Here is a 22711-nt window from a genome sequence, read left to right on the forward strand (position 1 = left end):
GACGGTCACTGTTCTTCTCCTAAATCTATTAACAGTGGTGTTCCTCAGGGTTCTGTCCTGTCACCCACTCTCTTCTTATTATTCATTAATGATCTTCTAAATCAAACTTCTTGTCCTATCCACTCCTATGCTGATGATACCACCCTGCACTTTTCCACGTCTTTTCATAGACGTCCAACCCTTCAGGAGGTAAACATATCACGCAGGGAAGCCACAGAACGCCTGACTTCTGATCTTTCTAAAATTTCTGATTGGGGCAGGGCAAACTTGGTATTGTTCAATGCCTCAAAAACTCAATTCCTCCATCTATCAACTCGACACAATCTTCCAGACAACTATCCCCTCTTCTTCAATGACACTCAACTGTCCCCCTCTTCTACACTGAACATCCTCGGTCTGTCCTTTACTTATAATCTGAACTGGAAACTTCACATCTCATCTCTAGCTAAAACAGCTTCTATGAAGTTAGGTGTTCTGAGACGTCTCCGCCAGTTTTTCTCACCCCCCCAGCTGCTAACTCTGTACAAGGGCCTTATCCGTCCATGTATGGAGTATGCTTCACATGTCTGGGGGGGTTCCACTCATACTGCTCTTCTAGACAGGGTGGAATCAAAAGCTTTTCGTCTCATCAACTCCTCTCCTCTAACTGACTGTCTTCAGCCCCTCTCTCACCGCCGCAATGTTGCATATCTAGCTGTCTTCTACCGCTATTTTCATGCCAACTGCTCTTCTGATCTTGCTAACTGCATGCCTCCCCTCCTTCCGCAGCCTCGCTGCACAAGACTTTCTTCTTTCTCCCACCCCTATTCTGTCCACCTCTCTAACGCAAGAGTTAACCAGTATTCTCAATCATTCATCCCTTTCTCTGGTAAAACTCTGGAACTCCTTGCCTGCTTCTGTATTTCCACCTTCCTATGACTTGAATTCCTTCAAGAGGGAGGTTTCAAGACACTTATCCACCAATTTTTGACCACTGCTCTGACCCTTTTAAGGGACTGGCATTTCAGTGGGCATTTTTTTTTATTAGATTTTTGTTGCCCTTGGCCAGTATCCTTCCTACATAAAAAAAAAAAAAAAAAAAACAACAGCAGCAGCAACAGCAACAACAACAACGACAACAACAACAACAACAACAATACTACTACTACTACTACTACTACTACTACTACTACTACTACTACTACTACTGCTACTACTACTACTACTACTACTGCTACTACTACTACTACTACTACTACTACTGCCATTACTACTACTACTACTACTACTACTACTACTACTACTACTACTACTACTACTACTACTACTACTACTACTACTGCCAGTACTACTACTACTACTACTACTACTACTACTACTACTTACTACTACTACTACTACTACTACTACTACTACTACTACTGGTACTACTAGGACCATTAACGGGCGGGACAGGGTCAGGTAGCCACAGGTATGGTGTCTTCCTTAATCAGCCTAATCACCAGCCCCCGCCAGCAAGGTTACAGTGAAGGGGGCTATCCACTCGGCCTTGAAGTCTCTCTCTCTCTCTCTCTCTCTCTCTCTCTCTCTCTCTCTCTCTCTCTCTCTCTCTCTCTCTCTCTCTCTCTCTCTCTCTCTCTCTCTCTCTCAGTGGTAATAGTTTTTACTCAGAAATTCATGAAATCTGACCATTTTTCGTTTTTATTATCTATGCAATAGTTGGAGAGAGAGAGAGAGAGAGAGAGAGAGAGAGAGAGAGAGAGAGAGAGAGAGAGAGAGAGAGAGAGAGAGAGGAGAGAGAGAGAGAGAGAGAGAGAGAGAGATGTAAGAAATTATAAGCCCTTGGGGAGGTATAAAGGAGTCAGGAATTTGTGAATAAAAAAGAATAAAACTTTGTCACCAGCTGTTACACACTTAGAGAGACGGGGCAAGGAGGTGGCTGGTAGAAAGCGTACACTGTGTTGTCCTTTCTCTCTCTCTCTCTCTCTCCTCCCTTCCCTCCCCCTCCGTCCTTCCGTCCCCTCCTCCCCTCCTCTTCCTTTCTCTTCAATCCTCCCTTCTCTGTTGCTCAAGAAGTTAGAGATTATATTTTATTGTTCCGTTTAAGGATTGCGTGCCCAGTGTACCTATGTAACAGTCTCTCTCTCTCTCTCTCTCTCTCTCTCTCTCTCTCTCTCTCTCTCTCTCTCTCTCTCTCTCTCTCTCTCTCTCTCTCTCTCTCTCTCTAACCTTGAGTGAGCGACGAAGGGTCAAAAGGTCGTAAGAGGAACAGGAGAGGTCATGGGACAGTTATTATGACTGGAGAGAGAGAGAGAGAGAGAGAGAGAGAGAGAGAGAGAGAGAGAGAGAGAGAGAGAGAGAGAGAGAGAGAGAGAGAGAGAGAGAGAGAGTAGTGGTAGTAGAAGTAGTAGTAGTAGGAAGCGAATTTAAGTCAAAAACTTGTAGTAGACAAAAAGGGGGAAGTGGGAGGCTCAGTCTGGGTCAGGGGCTTCGTTTTTTTTTCTTTTTCTTTTTTTTTTTTTTTTTACAAATTGAGGAAGAGAAGTAGGGAGAGAGAGAGGGAGAGTGAAGGAGGGAGAGAGGGAGGGAGAGGACGGTGAGGTCAGTCGACAAGAAAATACGTCTGGTTATAAGCTGCGCAGGGTAGGTAATTCCAGAGAGAGAGAGAGAGAGAGAGAGAGAGAGAGAGAGAGAGAGAGAGAGAGAGAGAGAGAGAGAGAGAGAGAAACATTTATTTATTTAATTTTTTCCTATATTGCTCTTACCAAATCTTTTCTTTTACTTTTTTTTTCTTTGTATGCGTGTATATCATTTCCAAAAGTAATTTCTTGCTGCATTCCGTACCCACTCTCTCGCTCTCACCTCCTCCCCCACATACACTTATTGGGTAAATACACTTAGCATCCTTAATCAAGTTTTCTGTCGGGCGCTTGCAACAACAAGAAAATAACATGAAGAGAATGTGGACAGGTGAGGTGGCCTTTCATAAGCACGTCAGCTTGAGACCTTTAAAACTCCTGGACGAGGGAGGAGCAGGAGCAGGAGGAGGAGGAGGAGGAGGAGGAGGAGGAGGAGGAGGAGGAGGAGGAGGAGGAGGAGGAGGAGGAGGAGAAGGGTATTTGGGGTTTCGATGAATGTCAAATGATCCTGAGACTCCCTAGAGGCGCCCTTTGGACATAAAGCCGCAAGAACCAAGCCTTCAGTGGCAACACAACGGGAACAGTATGACCGGGGAACATTTGTGAGGAAGGAACATCAATTACAAAAATCTTGTAGTGTGTCTTTAACATCAAGCATCAAGGGGTATTACACAGGAGATTCACCACAGAGGATTACTGTAATTTAGATAACGTGGTTTTGAATGGTGATGTATACCGAAGATCTAACGCGAAAGAACTGTACAGAATGTCATACACTAAATGATCATGGTCTCGTGAAGAACATCATAGAAACTTGCAACGCCATCGTGTATTGACATTAGCGCGGTAGAAAGCCTTACAGGAACAGCTGGACTGGTTTGCTTGGTGCACTTACAACGACATAGCCTATATCTTAGTCATTATTTTCCTTAAGACATTATTTTCATTCTGTTGTGAAAATCATGAGGTGGTAAAGATATTGACCAACAGATGACGTGTTTGTAAGCGAGAATGACGCGACACACGTCTGATGAAGGCCGCCACTCCATGTCATGTCAAGTGATGGTTACTGAAAGATGCGATAGCGCCCCTGCTTCTACCTCATGCCTCAAACTGTAACCCCTGCCCTTATGAGCCACACGAGTCACCAGCGTCATACTGGATTGGTATCGTCAGGCAAAAGGTTGATAATAAATGTAGTTTGTAGGGCAAGTCGCTCCGCCCGTCTGCTGGAGACACTAAGCCTGGCAGCTGTTAATATGTTTTCGCCTCCTTTCTCCTCACCACGAAGACAGAAGCAGCCTACGGATGTCCCAGTAGGGAGGTTTGCACCACGGAGAGGAGAAAGGAGAATGTTATTAAAGATCAGCCGTGTCAGTTACTGGCCGGGGCGCTGCACTCGGCCTTACGGTACTCCAGGGAAGCCCGAGGAGCCACGGCATGCTGTAGGATGTAAACAGACCCCCACCTACCTGGAGCCACCGCCAGGAGTGACGCAGCCACACCAAAGAGCCACATCTTCCACACTGAGAACAAAAACCGCTCGGGGCTCCCTCTCTCCTGCTTGGTCCCTCCCCGTCTGTGTCGGTGCAGCGAGCGGCGGGACTATTATTCTCCTCGCTTCGTCTCGCGTGGTGACTAGTCTTCTCCCTCCGTCGAAACGGCACTCGCGTTTTTCTGTATTATTATTTTTTTAGATGAATGATTTTTTTTTTTTTCAGTAGACTGTCTCAATCGTCGTGTGTGTGTGTGTGTGTGTGTGTGTGTGTGTGTGTGTGTGTGTGTGTGTGAGCGCGTGCGCATGTGTATGCGTGTATGAGCGCGCGCACGGACGGATGGGCGGCCGGGGTAAAGAGAAAGTGAGGTGCGGTTTGGAGCTTTGAGGAGAAGGTAACAGGGGACGAGGAGGGAGGAGGGGGATGTTGTAGGTGACAGCGCCTGTGGTCGCGGCTGTAGTTCATAACTTTAGAGATGGTGATAACAGTTGTGATGGTGGTAGTAGGAGCTGTGCGGGCGAAAGTAGTAGTTGTGTCAAGAGCGATTGTGGTTGAAGGAAAAAACACACCTTGCCAATGTAGTGGAATAGGTTTTGGTTAAGAAAGGAAGGAACTATAGTGACTAGTTCACCGGCTTCGGGCCAGTGAACTGTATTATGATGAAGGCACAACGCACCTTATCACAACATAGAGCATAAATGGAAGTTACAAAAAAAAGTAGTAGTAGTAGTAGTAGTAGTAGTAGTAGTAGTAGTATAAGTAATAGCAGTAGTAGTCGTAATAGCAGTAGTAGTAGTAGTAGTTGTAGAAGAAGTAGTAGTAGTAGCAGTAGTAGTAGCAGTAGTGGCACCAGTGGCAGTAACGGTAACAGTAACGGTGGTCATGTTTTTTGCGGTAGTAGTTACAGTATTAGTAAATTTTGCAGTTGCAGTATTAAGTAATAATATTTATTCAGTGATGATATGTAAATAGGTTAGCGTTGTTGGGCGTGGTGGTGGTGATGGTGTTGGCGTTGTGGTTGGAAGGGGGAGGTGAGGGTGGGGAGTGAGAGGGTAAGACAGGAGTTGAGAGAGGGGAAGGGCGAGGGGAATATAACCGTGGCCCTCAGTGTGTGTGTGTGTGTGTGTGTGTGTGTGTGTGTCAAACTTGACCATTCCCTGACCTGGCCTCGCTAAAGGTGACCAGGATGACCCGCCGAACAGGTTTGGGACACTTTCACTGCCTCCGAGCGTTCCCCGTCGCCACCACCGCCCAACCACGCGTGGTTGCCAATACTCGTCTTCATGTTCGTCGTGAGCTTGTGTGATCTACCTGGCGCGGGGACACAACAACTTGTCTTTCTGTCTGATTTTTTTCTTTTTATTTGATATTTTCATAAGTGTTCGTAATGTGTCCTTTCTATTATTCGCTGGTTTCTTTTGTTCCTCAGATATAAAGTTCGTCCTTGAAAGTTATTGATGTAATATATTGATTGTAAATGTTTTTACTTGTAATGTTTTATGTTTTGTTAATTCATGGTCAATATATAGCGTAATGTAATCTCTATCTAACCTAATCCAGTCTAATCTATATCCTCATCACTCAGACCTAAATCATGCTTAATAAAATATTCATTATTGCAGAAGATGAGTATGGGAAAGGATAACGCTCTCCCTGCACCTTCCTCCCCTAAGGCGTACATCATTAGTGGGAAGAGATCCATAAAGATGTTAGGAAAATAGAAACTAGAAGAAAATAGTTGTGCCTTTTATTGACTATTAATGAAGTGAACTCTTTCCTTCAGTAATTATGGAAATGGCACGGCCTGGAAAAATATCAGGATAAATAGATAACGAAGGGAAATGTCAGACATCTCCGCCCTTATCGAGGAACAAGGGAGGCGTATTTATTATTAACTGAGCGTGGTTTTGCAGGCAACACTCACCGGGCAAGTTTGGGTCAGGCTTAGACCAATTTTATTTTCGTTGGCAAAGCGGCACATGAATATTGCAGAACAATTGTGTGTCTCCCTTTGTTAGGATTTAAAAAGGAGGAACACGTAGGAAAAACAAACTAAGGTGACTGATTTAGATGACATTCGCTGTATTCTGCTGTATTCGCTTGCACAAACCTTTAAAGCGAATAGCATTTTCAGTCACTAGTGAACGATATATCAAAACGCTCAACGATCTGATGAAGTTCAGCTTCGTACCGAATTAGCTGCCATGTTTTATGAACCACTTGCATGTAGATAAACACCGTGTGAGGGCTCCAGCGAATGGAATTGTGGAGTGTTTCTTTTATTTTCTTCAGATGTGCAAGAAAACAGCTGTTGTGTTTAGCTCATTAGACCCGTGCGCTGATCTGCATTCGATAACCGTTTATTCTGTATTTTTCGTTGCTTAGCTCAAGGTTTGTGTTGACTACTCTTACTTTATTCGTTAAAAATAATGATGCTAATTTTATTGCTATCCGCTAACGTTTGTACTCACCAGCATTGTACCAACCAGTAATGCTTAAGAATACTTGTTTTCACCACTTTCCGTTTCTCAGCGGTGTGTTATGGAAATCTTTCAGTTTTATAATATAGATGATGATTTTGTAATAAATCAAAGAATACAGCACTTTTGCTGCTTGGCTTTCATTATTTCTAAGGAGCGAGGAAACAGAAATCAACACACACCTTAAAGGAAAGCAAAGCATATAATAAAGGACTCAACGAGTGCAAAACATCAACCCGCGTGACACACTGCTGTGCTAAACACAACCGCTGCCGTACTGTCCGTGAGCAGAAACAAGACAAACTCAAATTCACCCACCAATTTCATTCGCAAAGTAATGAACAAGTCAGCGCAGCGGAAGCGCGCAAACAAGGTTATAATCAGCACCCAGACAGAAGGGAACGAGCATTAAAGTCCCGGAATAGGTGAAGAATTGCAGATGAAATGCATACGAGCACTACATGCCAAGGACATTAAAATAAGAATTTCACCAAAGAAAAAGAAAAAAAAAATGTAATAAATAATGTTGTTCAATGTAAAGTAAGAGGCGCAGGATAGTAAAATGTAAAGGTGGCAGGGAGGAGCTGCTTGGAGTATTCATGTCAGCCAGATCATAAATATCGCTACTGCTAGTCGAGAAAATGAATTATGCCGGACCGTCACGTACAACTCCAGGCCATTTCATTAAACAATATAATTGAGTTTTGCTTCTTCAGTAAAATATTACACTTTATCTGTAAATTGGAGTCTATAGTACTTGTCCAGTCAAGTCTTAAAGTTAAAACTGTTTCTCTGTCCAGTTCTTTGGAGGGGACAGAACTCAAGATGTGAATGACCAGGTTGAAGAAGGTGGCAGAGGAGGAGGAGGAGGAGGAGGAGGAGGAAGAAGAAGATTCATTGCGGTATTAAAGAAAATATATAAAGATTATTCTTTTCTTCTTCGAATTGCCTCTTTCTTTTTCTTTCTTTTGTTCATAATTTTTCATGCAAGCTGTGTTGTCTGATCTTAATTCGAATATCTGTTGATGCTCTTTTTTTCATGACCAAGGAGAAAGTTCGTGTCAGCAGTGTTTATATATGACTCCCTTCTTGCGATTGGAAGGAAAAGTCGTGCCTTCAGTGTTACTGGATTAGCATTTTTTCTTTTTAATGAGTGGGAAGAAAATAGTGTTTAGGTGTTATAGTCTTAGTCCTTTTTTGGTGATTGGGAAAAGTGATTTCTAAGCGTTTCAATTATTTTTTCTTTCTTTTCTTTCTTTCTTTCTTTCTTTCTTTCTATCGTTCTTCTTCTTCTTCTTCTTCTTCTTCTTCTTCTTCTGTGGGTGTTACTTGGTGGTGGGGATAAGTGACAGGTGTATTGTGGGAGTTTTACCTGGTGGTGGGTGAGAGACAGATGTGTTGTGGGGTGCTACTTGGTGAGTGACAGGTGTGCTGTGGAGTGTTACTTAGTGGGGGGGGGATCGACAGGTGTGCTACTGGGATGTCTTTAGTGGTGTTGTGTGAGGTTTTCATGTTCAGGTTGAGTAGCATTGTGTTGCATCATGGCTGGGGTGTTGGCAGGGTGACCTTGACGATTCTAGGAAAGGCACATCTTGGCCGTGGATTGAATATTTTTCTTCCCTTTTCCTTTTCTTCCCTGTGTTCCCCATCTCTTTCTCTTTTCCTCCTTATGATTTTCTTCTCCTTTCCCTTTTTCTTCCTTATGTTTTCCAGCCCCTTTTTCTTCTCCATTCTTTCCCTCTTCATTATGTTATCATAGTTAACCCGTCCTTCCTATTCCAATTTTTCCCTCCCTTTCTTCCTCTCTTTCCCGATTATGTTTCCTCACTTTACATTTTCCTTCCTTCCCTGTGTTTTCTTCTCTTTCTCTCGCTCTTTCTTTTCTTCCTTTTCATTCTATCTTATTATCTCTCCTCACTTAACCCTTCCTTTTCTTCCCTATATCTTTCCTTTCGCTTTAACTCCTCCCTTCATTCCAATCTTCTATTATCTTGTCTTACTTAATAAGCCCTCCATTCCCTTACCATGTTTTCCTTCCCTTTCTCTTCATCTCCTCCAATTTTTACCTCATATCGGTTTTCCTAACCCGCAATCCATCCTTCTTTCAGTAAATATGAGTGCTTCCTGCCTCTCTTTCTTCCCGTCTCTTGGAATCACAGTTCTAGTTGGTTCACTGAAACTGACACTAAGCTCGCGTATTTCTCTTGCCTTCGTATGTGATTTTTGTGGTGATAGAAAACGATAGGAAGTCATTGTTTTGAATTGCATTCCTACCCTTTTTTGTTTAAGCGCACAATGAAAAGTAAAGCCATCCAAGGTCGTCTGTTGTGTTGTAGTCTTACGTGTTACACTACCTGGGAAATACCTGGGCTGTTTGTTAATCGCTAGAGGAGGTAGAGTCGAGACTGAGATGAGGAAAGGGAGGTGACGAGGGAGATTGGAATTTCCTGAGGGAGAGACAGTAAGTAGCGGCATAGAGTGAGTGTATGAAGCAAGGCGCATAGGGCTGTTGCATTTTGTTCTATTATGTTACAAAAAAAAAAAAAAAATATTTACTATAAATTTAGTGTAGTGAGTAACAGCGATGGACTGAGTATACGGAGCAAGAGTGTGCGAAGGATTGTAATGTGTGGGTGGGTGCTAGTAAGGACGTTATATAATGGATGGATGGCTGTAATGCGGCTTATGCAAGAAAGAGCAGTACATGGAGTGTAAGTGGCTCAATAATTGTTGTGAGTGGCATGGTGTTAGTGAGGACAGTGCATGCCGGGAGTGGTGAATAGCATCAGTGTGGCATGTGTAAGTAAGAATAGTACAGAGAGTGAGAGTGATTGATGCAAGGTGAGATTTATGTTGGATTACATTTTGCACATTAATTCCCCTTTGATATAGATTTAAGCTTCAGGTACATGCGCGGCGCGGCGCTGTGACAGGGAGTGTGACAGGCCCCGTCTCTTCCTCACTCTCGGCGGCAGCAGGGTGGAGCATTTAAAAATGTATGTTCTTGCCGCTTCCCTTTTTTTTTTTTTTCATATTCAAGTTATTTTTAATCTCCTTTTGAATTAGCCTTACATTACACTGACTTCCGGAAATATCAATTGGAGAATAATAATAATATAAAAGTGTTAACCTTTAAAAAATAAACTTAGATATTATGTGTTACATAAACACGCCACAGGAGACGTGGCGCATGTTGACAGTCGTAGGAATGAGATTATGTAAATAACATGTTTGTTTTGAGAGGCAATACTGTTATTGTTTCTCCATCGACATGTTCGGATATCATTCTAGGACACGGCTAATTGGTAAGGAGATTGAAAATGTGTTAAGTGTGTGTGTGTGTGTGTGTGTGTGTGTGTGTGTGTGTGTGTGGAAATGACAAGAACATAAGGAGTGCACCAACCGTTGGGTCCAGCGAAAAGATGACAAGGAGCGTGGCTCTTAGGTCAGCGTAAGTTGCGGAAAACATGGAGTGTGTGAGTACGCAGAGCAATAATTTTTGACGTAAGGCTTGTATTGGGTTGGAGAACATGTTGCAAAAAAGTATATTTATTTACTTATTATTTATTTATATATTTGATTGTAAATATTTTGGTGGCAGAGCTTCAAGACGAAACGTATGAGGGTGAGGAGCGAGATGTTTCTCAACTGTTTTGTGCGAATTCTGCCAGTCGCAGTATTTTGCCACAGATGTCAGGCAGGTGGCGGCAGTACTTATACTTAGAGAATATGGATTACGAAGTAAAGTGCATATTGTACTTGTTGTACTTTATTGTTGTCTTACATTTTACACAAAAAAACATTATTTGTCCCAAGCTCATTGTATTGTATACGAAATGAAAATATGTTTTTATTTTATTTATTTATTTATTTATTTTTTCTTCCGAATGATTGTTTAATAGCAAGGAGGCGAGACGTCATGCCCGCTGCCCCAGGACTGGTGCAGCGCTCTGTCTGTGCTCACTTCCTGAACAGTATTCATGGACATTTCCTGACAGTCTCAAAGCGATTGAATTTTGTAATTGACCTTTTATTTGATCTTATTAGATGCTAAAAATGACTGGTAAAATTATACCCGCTTTCGTGATTAGTGAAAACCACAAAAGTTGACAAAATTTCAGTGGTTTGGTTAAACTAATTACCTAAACCTGTCCTGCTGTTTCGGACCTCTGAGCTCTTCTGACGGAGACGAGCGGGCGGCGGCGTCTGGTCCCTGTGGGAGCGGGAGCCGCGGCAAGGGCTGGAGGGCCGGCTGGGACAGCTTGCGCTGCGGCGCCGAGGCCGGTGGTTAGAGTGAAACTGTCGTCTCCGGTGAGAACAGGGACGGCAGCAGGGGCTGGCGCGGCGGCTGTGGGACGTCTCCTACGTGTGGGTATCCTGCAGATAGGAACAGGCGTGGTTAGATCTGAGTTATGAATAAGAGCAGGTGTTTATCTTTCTAAAGATAAACCTCCCATCCTCATCTTATTTATCAGTAAGCCTGCTCACTTATCCCTACCACTTTTATTCACGTTTGTCAATCCTTACCTTAATTCATCCATCTGTGTTCCTCAGTACCACGGTCTCATAACAGATACGCAAGCCACAAACACCCATGACTTCCCACAACATATTTAAAAAATATATAAACAACTTACTGCCTGGGCGGCGCGGCGGCAGGAGCTGGGGCAGGCGCAGCGGCGGCGAAAGTGGCAGCCACCCCAGGACTCTGGGATCTGTCGATCTTGCCTAAAGCGTGGGAAGGAATTTTATATCCTGCTTCGAATGCAGCTGCAAGGATGTCACCTCTTGGGCGACCGCCGGTGTTGAGGGTCTTGAAGTAGTCGTCGAAGTACTCTGTGTAGTAGTTGCCGCTGTGAACAAAGTTACGTGTTAGTGGGCGAGTACACTAGTGGTCAGAGAAACGACTCGGGCTTCGTGGGAATGGCATGGATTGGTTGGGAGAGTGATAGGGCAGGGGACTGTAAAGGTAACTTTGGTGTGAAAGTGTTCGAGTGACCGGAGCTTGAAGAGGGAAAGGAAGAATTTGGAAGAAGAGCAAGGATCATGACAAATCAAAGGAAACGTACCACTCAGGAGTTTCTGCTGGGGATGTGCAGGTTCCAAGGGCAGAGTTGAAGACTTGGCCGAAGGTGCAGCCGTTCCTTCTCGGGTTGACTCCGTCAATGCACACATAGAAGTACTGGCAGTCATCGGGATCGGCGTAGCGAGGATGAGCCACTGCCACGTCATGGGTCACCTTGGGGCACTCAAAGGCGGGGCCACCTGGAGGAGGGAGGCACTGAGTATGAACATTCCTAAAGCATGTAGACCGACTGCTCTCGCAGCCACACTGTCAGGCTAAAGCCAAGTCACATTGCCAAGCCACACAGCACACAAAGCCACATCATAAATACCCTACTGTCGTCACGACACTACTTGACACACACACACACACACACGCCGCGTAGTATAGTAGTTAGCACGCTTGGCTCACAACCAATAAGGTCCGTGTTCGAATCCCGGGAGTGGCGAGGCAAATAGGCGAACCTCTTAATGTGTAGCCCCTGTTCACCTAGCAGCAAGTAGGTACGGGATGTAACCCGAGGGGTTGTGGCCTCGCTGTCCCGGTGTGTGGTGTGTAAGTGGTCTCATTCCTACCTAAAGATCGGTCACTATGAGCTCTGAGCTCTTTCCGTAGGTTAACGGCTGGCTGGGTGACCAGCAGACGACCGTAGGTGAATCACAGACACACACACACACACACACATGCTACGTAACTATATCCAGCCTGACCAAGCTTCCCCAGAACTCACCTCCCGGCGTAGAGCAGCCTGCTCGTCCTGCCTCATCCGCCCACACGCAGTTGTTGCTCTTCCCAGAGAAGACAAGACCAGTGGGACAGGTGACCAGGTTGCCGGTACCTTCAGCGCAGAAGAAGAATTGGTTGCACACTGTTTCATCCGGGTGGAAGAAGTAGCCATTCTGTCGGAGGCAGGCGCCCGCTGGCTGTGCGGGCTCTAGGGAAGGAATAGAAGCAGGTGTTAAGAGCAGCTTGTGAATTTTGTGGTGATGACAAGACATGAATGAAAAGCCAAGGATTCCTTCGGCTTAGATGGAAATGTTTATTTTCGAAGTTACGCTGTCCTGCTTTTTCTTTTCTTAGCTTTGCCATACACCCATATCTGTTTTGTATCCTGCCTACATGTACTTTTCTATCATCTATTTCAAGAGACATGTTTTCTTTCTATCTTTGAGTTTCTATGAAATATTCATAGCAACTTTTTGTATCTCCATCATTTCCTTTCATTCATCATCTCTTCCTAAAATGTTAATGTTATCAAACTTTCCTTCTCGTAAAATTCTTTTGATGTTAGTTTTCTTTACAGAATCTCTTTTTTTTTTTTGCATAATCTTATCAGTATCCTCCATCTTTACATCAGTGTCCTTCCTGTTCATGGTAATCCATCGCGCTATGATTCTCCACTCACTTTGTTTCTTCCTGCTCTACTCGATAAAAAAAAAATAATAATAAAAAAAAATCACTCCTTTTTTCCTTCCCTCTCTCGCCATACACTGCAGATGTCCGCCATCGTTACACGCCTCTCATATTTCTGAGGATATGTCAAGCTGTTCTCTGTTTCTCACTATTTACTTCCCTTCATCACAGTTCTCTTTACACTCAGTCGAGGTAGGGTGTCAGACTCATCTCATCTCATTCTCTTACCACCTGCTTACTTCCTTTCATCACACCTTTCCCACTACTCTGTCTCGTCTCATTCCCTCACTTTTTTTTCATCATACTCTCACCAGTACTTTGTCTCTTCTCATTCCCTCACCAAAAGCTTCCCCTTCATCATCCCCCCCCACCCCTGGAGTATGTGTAGGTCATACTCACGCAGCTCAGGTCGTCCAGTACAGTCCACGGCGCTGATATAGTCACACTTTTCTGACCGCGGGTTATGGTCCACGAAGGCTAGACCGTCAGGACACAGCTTCTCCGTGATCACGTTGTCTACGCATTGGTAGTACTTGTCACACTGCTGGGCGTCTGCAAAAAAGCCATTGGGCAGCGGGCACTGAGAGACGATCTGCTGCTGCTGTGGCGCTGCGGCGAGTTGTGTATCTTGGGGACGGGGCCGCCTCTGACCCTCGGCTGTTGAAAGACGAAGGCATTGTTAGTTAAGGTCGGGATTCAGTGTGTTAGTAGTAAAGCGCTGCATGTACGCTTCTCTCGCTCAAAATATAAACTTAGTATAAAATCAATTCACATACACGTACAAGATACAGTTCCCGACACCGAAACACAAGGAAGGATGAAAGTTATATCAGGATTCACTGTCATAATCAGTAAAGCGTTGTATATGCACCTCTCTCTTAAACCATATATCTTTTTATTATAAATATGTTCAACATCCATTCACATAATACAGTTCCCGATCCCCACACACAAGGAAGGACGGAGGCATTGTTAATTTAGTCAGAATTCAGTGCTTTGTGACTGGTAAAACGCCGCATGTACTCTTAACCTATAATTTCTTCACACACACACATGACTAGAATCAATTCACAAATACATACAAGATACAGTTCCTGATCCTCACACACAAGGAAGAACGAAGGCATTGTTAGTTATGTCATGGTTTACTATGTTATCATTAGAAAGGCGCTGCATATACACCTCTCTCTTAACCTATAATTTATTGACGATACACATGCAAGATACCGTTATAGACCTTCCCCCCCAACGCACAAGGCCTCAGAACCGTCCATGTTGCATATAGTTGCATTAATTACTTTCACGGGCATCACTAGCAATTGTGTGATTGCAGCTAAGTTGGGAGTGTGGTGGTGATGGTGGTGGTGTGGTAGTGTTTCAGGAAAGGAGAAAAGATAGACATACTAGGTAACGATAGGGATTCTAGGTAACATACAAACACACGCAGAATCTTCTCCCCCTGTCTTCTTCACCACCACTGTCTTCCCCACCACAGCCATCTTGTGTTAGCTTGTGACGGGGGAGCTGAGTGGTGCTGATGATGACAGTGCTGATTTTATGGCGTCACAACAACAGGGTGAGGAATAAACTGAATTGCTATGAATGAATGAATGAATGAATGAGAGAGAGAGAGAGAGAGAGAGAGAGAGAGAGAGAGAGAGAGAGAGAGAGAGAGAGAGAGAGAGAGAGAGAGAGAGAGAGAGAGAGAGAGAGAGCCGTGCCGGTGATAAGGGAAGGACATAGGAGAAAAATTATGATGGAGGTAAGGACGGAGGGAGGGAGGGGCATCTTGCGATATACATAAGAACGTCCAGCAAGTGACCTTTACCTCTGGACTAGAATCCTCCTTCTCTCCCCTCCCCACCCTCCTTCCCTCCCCATCTACCTACCCACCCCTACTTCATTCTTATAATACCTTGATTTCTCCCAATAATTACTACCATCACCTTGAACGCCACCACCACCGCTACCATCTCCTCCTCCTCCTCCTCCTGCTTTTCCTTTGAACCATGTGCGCCGTAGCAGGAAACGAAGAGGGTTAACCTTGCTTTCATTTCCTCCGTGTTCCATTTCCCGCCAAGTGTTCCGGTCTTCCTCGTTATGATCTCTTCCGCGTCCGTGTTTTTGACCTGTAATTGCTTCTTCCTGTTTGTGTTGATGTGGTGAGTTTTGTTGTTGTTGTTGTTGTTGTTGTTGTTGTTTGTTGTTGTTGTTGTTGTTGTTGTTGTTGTTGTTGTTGTTGTTGTTGTTGTAGAAATGAAAGTGCCTGTTTGTTATATCCTCAGGCTTACTTCTGTATATGAGAACACACATTTTTTAGTATCTTAATGAAATCTCATCCATATGAAATAAAAGCACACACACACACACTACTTTTATTTCATATGGATGAGATTTCATTAAGATACTAAAAAAATGTGTGTTCTCATATACAGAAGTAAGCCTGAGGATATGTATATATATAAAAATATATATATATATATATATATATATATATATATATATATATATATATATATATATATATATATATATATATATATATATATATATATATATATATATATATATATATATATATATATATATTCTTTTTTATGATTTCTTCGGTATATGAATTAAAACACAATTTTTTTCAGTATAATTGTATAAACGAAAGCTTCTGTTTTTATTCCTCAATTTTTTGTTTTATGTTTAGAAAAGTAAATCATTTTTTTTTTTTTGAGTCTTAATTTTTACTATGTAAGTGTACGGTTAGCAAGTTTTCTCTATAGTAATCCAACTAAGTAATAATTTTATACCCCCTCTCTCATTTTCCTCGCCATGCCCAGCCGTAATGCGGACATGGGCGGCAGGCGACCGTGGCATTATGGCGCTAATACTTGATTTCAATGGATTGATACTGGAGCTTGTGCGAGGCCGACTGTGGCTTGCTTTCTCTTCCGGTTTCAAGAGGAACAGAGAGAGAGAGAGAGAGAGAGAGAGAGAGAGAGAGAGAGAGAGAGAGAGAGAGAGAGAGAGAGAGAGAGAGAGAGAGAGAGAGAGAGAGAGAGAGAGAGAGAGAGAGAGAGAGAGAGTGTTGCTGGTAATGGCCGTCGGAGGTGTCTAGATTTTATGACCTACATACATTTCTGTTTTAATTCGTCATGTTTTCTATATTTTGTCACTTTTTCAAATTGTTTCTATGCTTAATGTGAAATATATAACTTACTAATGACTACATGATTCTCTCTCTCTCTCTCTCTCTCTCTCTCTCTCTCTCTCTCTCTCTCTCTCTCTCTCTCTCTCTCTCTCTCTCTCTCTCTCTCTCTCTCTCTCTGCACCCTTTAGATCCTGTCTCCGTGTCCTTGCTTTATTCCCGACACTCTTTTCCTACATTACTCTTTTTCCTTCCACTTGTTCTCATCCTCCCTCTCTCCCTCTCCTTCCGACACACCCTCTTGAAAATGTCTCCCTCTCTCTCACCTCCTCTTCCCTCCCTGCCTCCCATCCAGCCACCGCCCCATTCCCCTTTGGCCAAGGTTATCCAGGTAACGGTAGCCACCTTGTAAGTACCTGATCTTCCCCGTCCCTTTCCTCCCTTGCAGCCACAAGGTCACTCTAGCACCTGCCTCTATTCCTTAATTATCAGCCTCCTCCTAGCAGGGTTATGTAGTACCTACCGTTTCTCTCAGCATCCTTCGCCACCTGTACGTCGCTTCACCACTCCTATCCCCCTATGGCCTTTTTCTGCGATATATTGTATAATTTTAACGTTTCATAATTCTTTAGATCTTTTTATCACTCTTCTTACATCCTCAGATACTTTCTTCAGCACTATCCTATATCCATTCACTACTTTCTTTTTTCATCACTTTTCATCACCTTTTTACATTAAAGTAGTCGCGTGCCAGCATTTTCTAGTTTTTATACTCCTTTAGCACGCTCATACATCCCATCAGCATTTCTTCGGTACACCTTAGCACCTTCAGTTTCTCCCGTATGCCTTTAGCACTTGTTCAGCAACATCTAATATAATTTTATCGCCTCTTCAGCGTCCTGTTACTCTCCTTTATTTCTTTTATCACTTTTCTTCAGCACCTCAGCCTCCCAACGACTACTCCTCATCTTAACAAATGACCATATTCGGGACCAGCATCTCAGTGGGCTTTTTTTTATTAGATTTTTGTTGCCCTTGGCCGGTGTCCTTCTTAGATAAAAAAAAAAAAAAACCTTCCATCACTCTTATTATGTCACTACATTGTTCAGTATTCTCAACAAAGTCTTCCTTAACATTCATCCACTTACTAAATACACGTCGGGTCCTTTTCATTAACTTTCAAAACGCATACCTTGACTTATAACCATACTTCTTCATCCTAGCACTTATGTAGCGTCGTTCCATAAGTAACAACACCTATATAGCATCTTTCCCAAGTCTGCAACACCTCAACGATTGGGTACCAGAGTCACAAAGACGTGAGTGAATGGCAAATGAAAGTGTGAATTACTGGTCCTTAGAAATTGCTTTCACTCGTGAGTTTCAGGTTTTCTCTAGAGTCGTGACCTATTACGGGGAGATGGGGGCATGGAGAGAGAGAGAGAGAGAGAGAGAGAGAGAGAGAGAGAGAGAGAGAGAGAGAGAGAGAGAGAGAGAGAGAGAGAGAGAGAGAGAGAGAGAGAGAGAGAGAGAGTGAGTAAATAGAAAACAAGTACAGTGAGGAATGAGAGAGCTTTTGAAAATAGAAAGTGTTCACTAAGAATACAACGAGAGAGAGAGAGAGAGAGAGAGAGAGAGAGAGAGAGAGAGAGAGAGAGAGAGAGAGAGAGAGAGAGAGAGAGAGAGAGAGAGAGAGAGAATGTCAAGTTTGTGTTGTAAAAAAGTGAACTAGATCAAAACTTTCTAGTCATAAAGTGAGAAAGAGAGAGAGAGAGAGAGAGAGAGAGAGAGAGAGAGAGAGAGAGAGAGAGAGAGAGAGAGAGAGAGAGAGAGAGAGAGAGAGAGACCCTGTGAATTTAGTGAAGCAAAAGGTCACTGGCACTTAAAAAAAAAAAAAAAGAAAGAAAGGTGCGGCAGGCTTTGTCTCAAGATCACACACTTGTACAACAATACCAACCACTCAATTGTACTTTGGGATCACAAAAAAAGAGGAAGAAAAGAACACAACTAAGAAACATAATAACGTACTACTAGAAAAAAAGTTCTTAATGTCACGTGCAGTTTTTAATTTAAAGTGTTTAGTACAGATGATCGTCTTGTATTGTTAATTAAATGAAAGAAGAAATAGCTTGTTAAATATTACCGTAATAAAAAGATGTCATTTCTTGACCTGAACACTTAATCCATTACCTTGAGGTCACACGGGTAGATTTAAGCAGAAAACAGACTCAAGATGTCACCGCCGTCACAGGAGAGACATCTTATATGAAAATATTTAACAATAATATTTATTTAATATTACATACCCTTGGCCAGGAGGAGGAGGAGGAGGGGCGCTACCACAGTGGACCACATCTTCATACTGACACGCCAACACCTGCACACCTCGCGCCAAACCTTTCAGTCCAAGAACCTTGCGAGCACCCACGGGACTATTCTTCCGCCGTGCACTGTGCCCTCCACGTGACTATTTCTTCTCCGAGCACCGCACTTGTTTACATTGAAGGTGGCCAGTAATCCAGACCTTCCGGGACGCCTTGCAGGCCACACTTTATGTGCTCCGATGTTGTAATGATGGAAAAAAGTAAGCATTTCGCTATTACAGGAACAAAGATGAGGAAGACTGAGAGGCTTATGGGTATTGTGGGAATGTGGGAGGAGCCAGACGCCGGAGAAAGTGATCCTTGCATTTTGATTGGTCAAGGTGGTTAGGCACCGGTTTTTTTTTTTTCCTCTTTTTTCTTTTTCTTTGTCTTCTGCACAGTTACATGAACGGCGCCTCCAGTCACTGTCAAAGAGGATGGGGTGGGGGGGAATGAGGGGTGGGCGGTGAGCAGGCAAGCAGGCAGGCAAACAGGAAGGCAGACCGGCAGGATTTACCAAGGCTCCTGCTTCCACTGCCTGGAGGAGTTGATTGCTTGACTGACTGACTCATTGCTTAATTGATGGGTTGATTGATTGATTGATTGATTGATTAACTCACTGATTGGTTGATTGATTGATTAACTGACTGATTGGTTGACTGATTAACTGACTGATTGGTTGACTGATTAACTGACTGATTGGTTGACTGATTGATTAACTGACTGATTGACTGATTGATTAATTGACTTTTTTATGTAGGAGGGACACTGGCCAAGGATAACAAAAATCCAATAAAAAAAAAAGCCCACTGAAATGCCAGTCCCATAAAAGGGTCAAAACAGTAGTAAAAAATTGATGAATAAGTGTCTTGAAACCTCCCTCTTGAAGGAATTCAAGTCATAGGAAGGTGGAAATACAGAAGCAGACAAGGAGTTCCAGAGTTTACCAGAGAAAGGGATGAATGATTGAGAATACTGGTTAACTCTTGCGTTAGAGAGGTGGACAGAATAGGGGTGAGAGAAAGAAGAAAGTCTTGTGCAGTGAGGCCGCGGGAGGAGAGGAGGCATGCAGTTAGCAAGATCAGAAGAGCAGTTAGCATGAAAATAGCGGTAGAAGACAGCTAGATATGCAACATTGCGGCGTTGAGAGAGAGGCTGAAGACAGTTAGTTAGAGGAGTTGATGAGACGAAAAGCTTTTGATTCCACCCTGTCTAGAAGAGCAGTATGAGTGGAACCCCCCAGACATGTGAAACATACTCCATACATGGACGGATAAGGCCCTTGTACAGAGTTAGCAGCTGGGGGTGAGAAAACTGGCGGAGACGTCTCAGAACGCCTAACTTCATAGAAGCTGATTGATTAACTATTTGATTGATTGATGAATCGATTATTGATTGGATTTTTTCTCTTCGTTAAGCTCATAATGATGTGCTTTATTTTTTGCGCATTGTTGACTTTAGCGAAGGGTTACAAAACTGATGATAAAAAAAGACTTACCACCTCAAAAGATAATAGAAAAGGGTTCCAGCCACGATGGGAAATGAACTTATGGAGGTATTTCGGTACTGCTCGTCGGAAATGGTCAAGTTGTGTGGTTGCGGGCTGAGAAAATTTCTGGTTAGTATAATAAGTTTGATATGTTAGTGTAATAGTAACTGCGACTTATACTGCTCTTTGTATCGAACTGTTGAGCTTAATGCTTTAATTAAATTAAATTGATTAATCAATTAATTAATTTATTTATTTTTTAACTTTCTACAGTGTGTTGAATTCCATGCCAGTATTACTGTACATGTAAATACGAAAAGTGTTTACAAAATATTAACTTCAATTTGTGTATCTGTTTCCATCCCCATTCATATTAAAACCAATAAATCCTTGTTCATTCCTGTTCTCTCTCTCTCTCTCTCTCTCTCTCTCTCTCTCTCTCTCTCTTATGGATTTGTTTCTTACATGACATGACTTCTTTGTGACAACACCTGTCCCCAAATTATAGAGAGAGAGAGAGAGAGAGAGAGAGAGAGAGAGAGAGAGAGAGAGAGAGAGAGAGAGAGAGAGAGAGAGAGAGAGAGAGAGAGAGAGAGAGAGAGAGAGAGAGAGAGACAGAGAGAGACCGGCAGTAGAACAACTAAGTGACCCATTGAAGTTGTTGCGGATAATCATAGAAAACAACAAAATGAACACGGGAGACCTGAATATTGAGTTAGCTCCGTTTTCTGTGAATATTCCCAGCTTTACGTGAAAGAAAGCGATATTTTTTACTGTAAACATTGATAATATCTTAGGATTTTGAGAAATTGAATTATTATAATGACATTTTGTGTTCCCCTTTCCACTCCTTTCAGAAGAACCTGATATAACTATCTCTTCAAGTATTTAACTGTGATGCTCTTTGCTGCTCAGAAATACTCGTCTTCGATTCTAGACATGTATCACTTATTTATACCTGTGTTTGATAAATTTTTCCTGTTAGGAAAGATAATTTCTAGGGTGAGGGGCTCTTGTGTTTATCTCCGCTTTGGTTTACTGGCTGTCGTTATTTGAAAGGTGACACTCAAAATGTATTTTCTGTTTGCAAATTTCGGACTTGGTTTACTTCTGGATCGGTTGACTGTATATTTTGTTGTCTGTTGTGAAGATGTATCCACATCCGCATCCGCGGAGCATCTGCATGGTTTTTAACATCCGCATCCGCATCCACAATTCTGATAAATTAAACATCCACATCCGCACCACATACAAAGAGGGTGTGGCTGATACATTTTTTACACTACAGAGTACAGAGTTTGCAAAGTTGAAGAAAATAAATTAATGTTTGTTTACTTAATTATCTACTAAAATTACATTTTTTATTAAATTCCTTTCAAATTTACACAGCCTAATGTATCAAGGGTTCTGCGGAAAGACAGAAAGAGGGAGATAATTTTACAGTGACTATGTATGTATCATGTAAATATGTTAAAGCATGTGTGTATGTATGTATATATTGTGTAATAGTACTGTATATATGTACTATTACATAAGTAATTACGCATGAAGGGAAGCAGCTTGGTTGGCAGAGAGAGAGAGAGAGAGAGAGAGAGAGAGAGAGAGAGAGAGAGAGAGAGAGAGAGAGAGAGTGTGTGTGTGTGTGTGTGTGTGTGTGTGTGTGTGTGTGTGTGTGTGTGTGTGTGTGTAAACAATATATACGAGTATATGCATGTCTGTGTATGTAGACCATATATATATATATATATATATATATATATATATATATATATATATATATATATATATATATATATATATATATATATATATATATATATATATATATATATATATATATATATATATATATATATATATATATATATATATATATATATATATATATATATATATATATATATATATATATATATATATATATATATATATATATATATATATATATATATATATATATATATATATGCATGTCTGTGTATGTAGACCATACCCCCTCTTAAAAGTTTACAAAAAATGTTTCAGTGCTTCGTCCTCAGCTTTATATTGTGTAATTGTACAAAAATAAGACTGAAAAATATAAAGTAGCAGCGCTGAGCACTTGTCGCAGCGGCCATCTGGCAATAATTGGTGCTATTTAGTGATTATATACCAAAATCCTGAACACATATGCGTCCGCATCCCTGAGGATGTCATAATTTGATATCCGCATCCGCATCCGCTGTTTGGTAGAAACTAACATCTGCATCCGCAGAATATGAGCATGTGGCATCCGCATACACATCCGTATCGACGGATTTCCGAATTCTGACATCTGATACATCTTTAGTGTATTGTTTTCATGGCAATTATTCAAGAGACGAACAGTAAAGCCTTTTATTTTTACTGGTGACTTCGTCGTTTGGCTGAATCATATGCCATCTGCTGATTGTCGTAATCACGCTGCCCATGATTTTATTTGCTCTTCTTGTTGTGAACAATTTGTTCAAGTTCTCGTTCATGTTTCACGCAGTTGTCCTAACCTCCTTCTTACTGATGTTCCTGGTCTTCTCAGTGTTGGTGATCCATGTAGAGTGCCTCGCCTGAATAAACAAACTGCTCATCAGCTATGGTACTCTACGCGTTGTGGTGTTGCTCAGAGAATTACT

At 42.3% G+C, this 22711-nt stretch overlaps 2 protein-coding genes across 2 annotated transcripts in view; both read right to left on the reverse strand.

Moving 5' to 3' along the window:
• The window catches only part of LOC135089189 (uncharacterized), a 16780-nt gene extending 12531 nt beyond the window's left edge, over nucleotides 1-4249 (reverse strand). The window contains exon 1 of the mRNA XM_063984515.1: nucleotides 4091-4249. Within this exon, the coding sequence (XP_063840585.1) occupies nucleotides 4091-4136 (46 nt within the window). The 5' untranslated portion in view covers nucleotides 4137-4249. The remainder of the gene's footprint in view (nucleotides 1-4090) is intronic.
• Nucleotides 4250-10347: 6098 nt separating this feature from the next.
• LOC135089190 (protein obstructor-E-like) lies at nucleotides 10348-18683 on the reverse strand. Its single transcript, XM_063984516.1, has 6 exons — nucleotides 18518-18683; nucleotides 13472-13729; nucleotides 12390-12593; nucleotides 11664-11859; nucleotides 11232-11447; nucleotides 10348-10971 (listed from the first exon to the last, which is right to left on the reverse strand). The coding sequence occupies exons 1-6, from the start codon at nucleotides 18570-18572 to the stop codon at nucleotides 10737-10739; spliced, it is 1164 nt and encodes a 387-aa protein (XP_063840586.1). The 5' UTR covers nucleotides 18573-18683; the 3' UTR covers nucleotides 10348-10736.
• Between the last annotated feature and the right edge of the window lie 4028 nt (nucleotides 18684-22711).

The sequence above is a fragment of the Scylla paramamosain genome, chromosome 32 (assembly GCF_035594125.1).
Source record: "Scylla paramamosain isolate STU-SP2022 chromosome 32, ASM3559412v1, whole genome shotgun sequence".
Classification (NCBI taxonomy): Eukaryota; Metazoa; Arthropoda; class Malacostraca; order Decapoda; family Portunidae; genus Scylla; species Scylla paramamosain.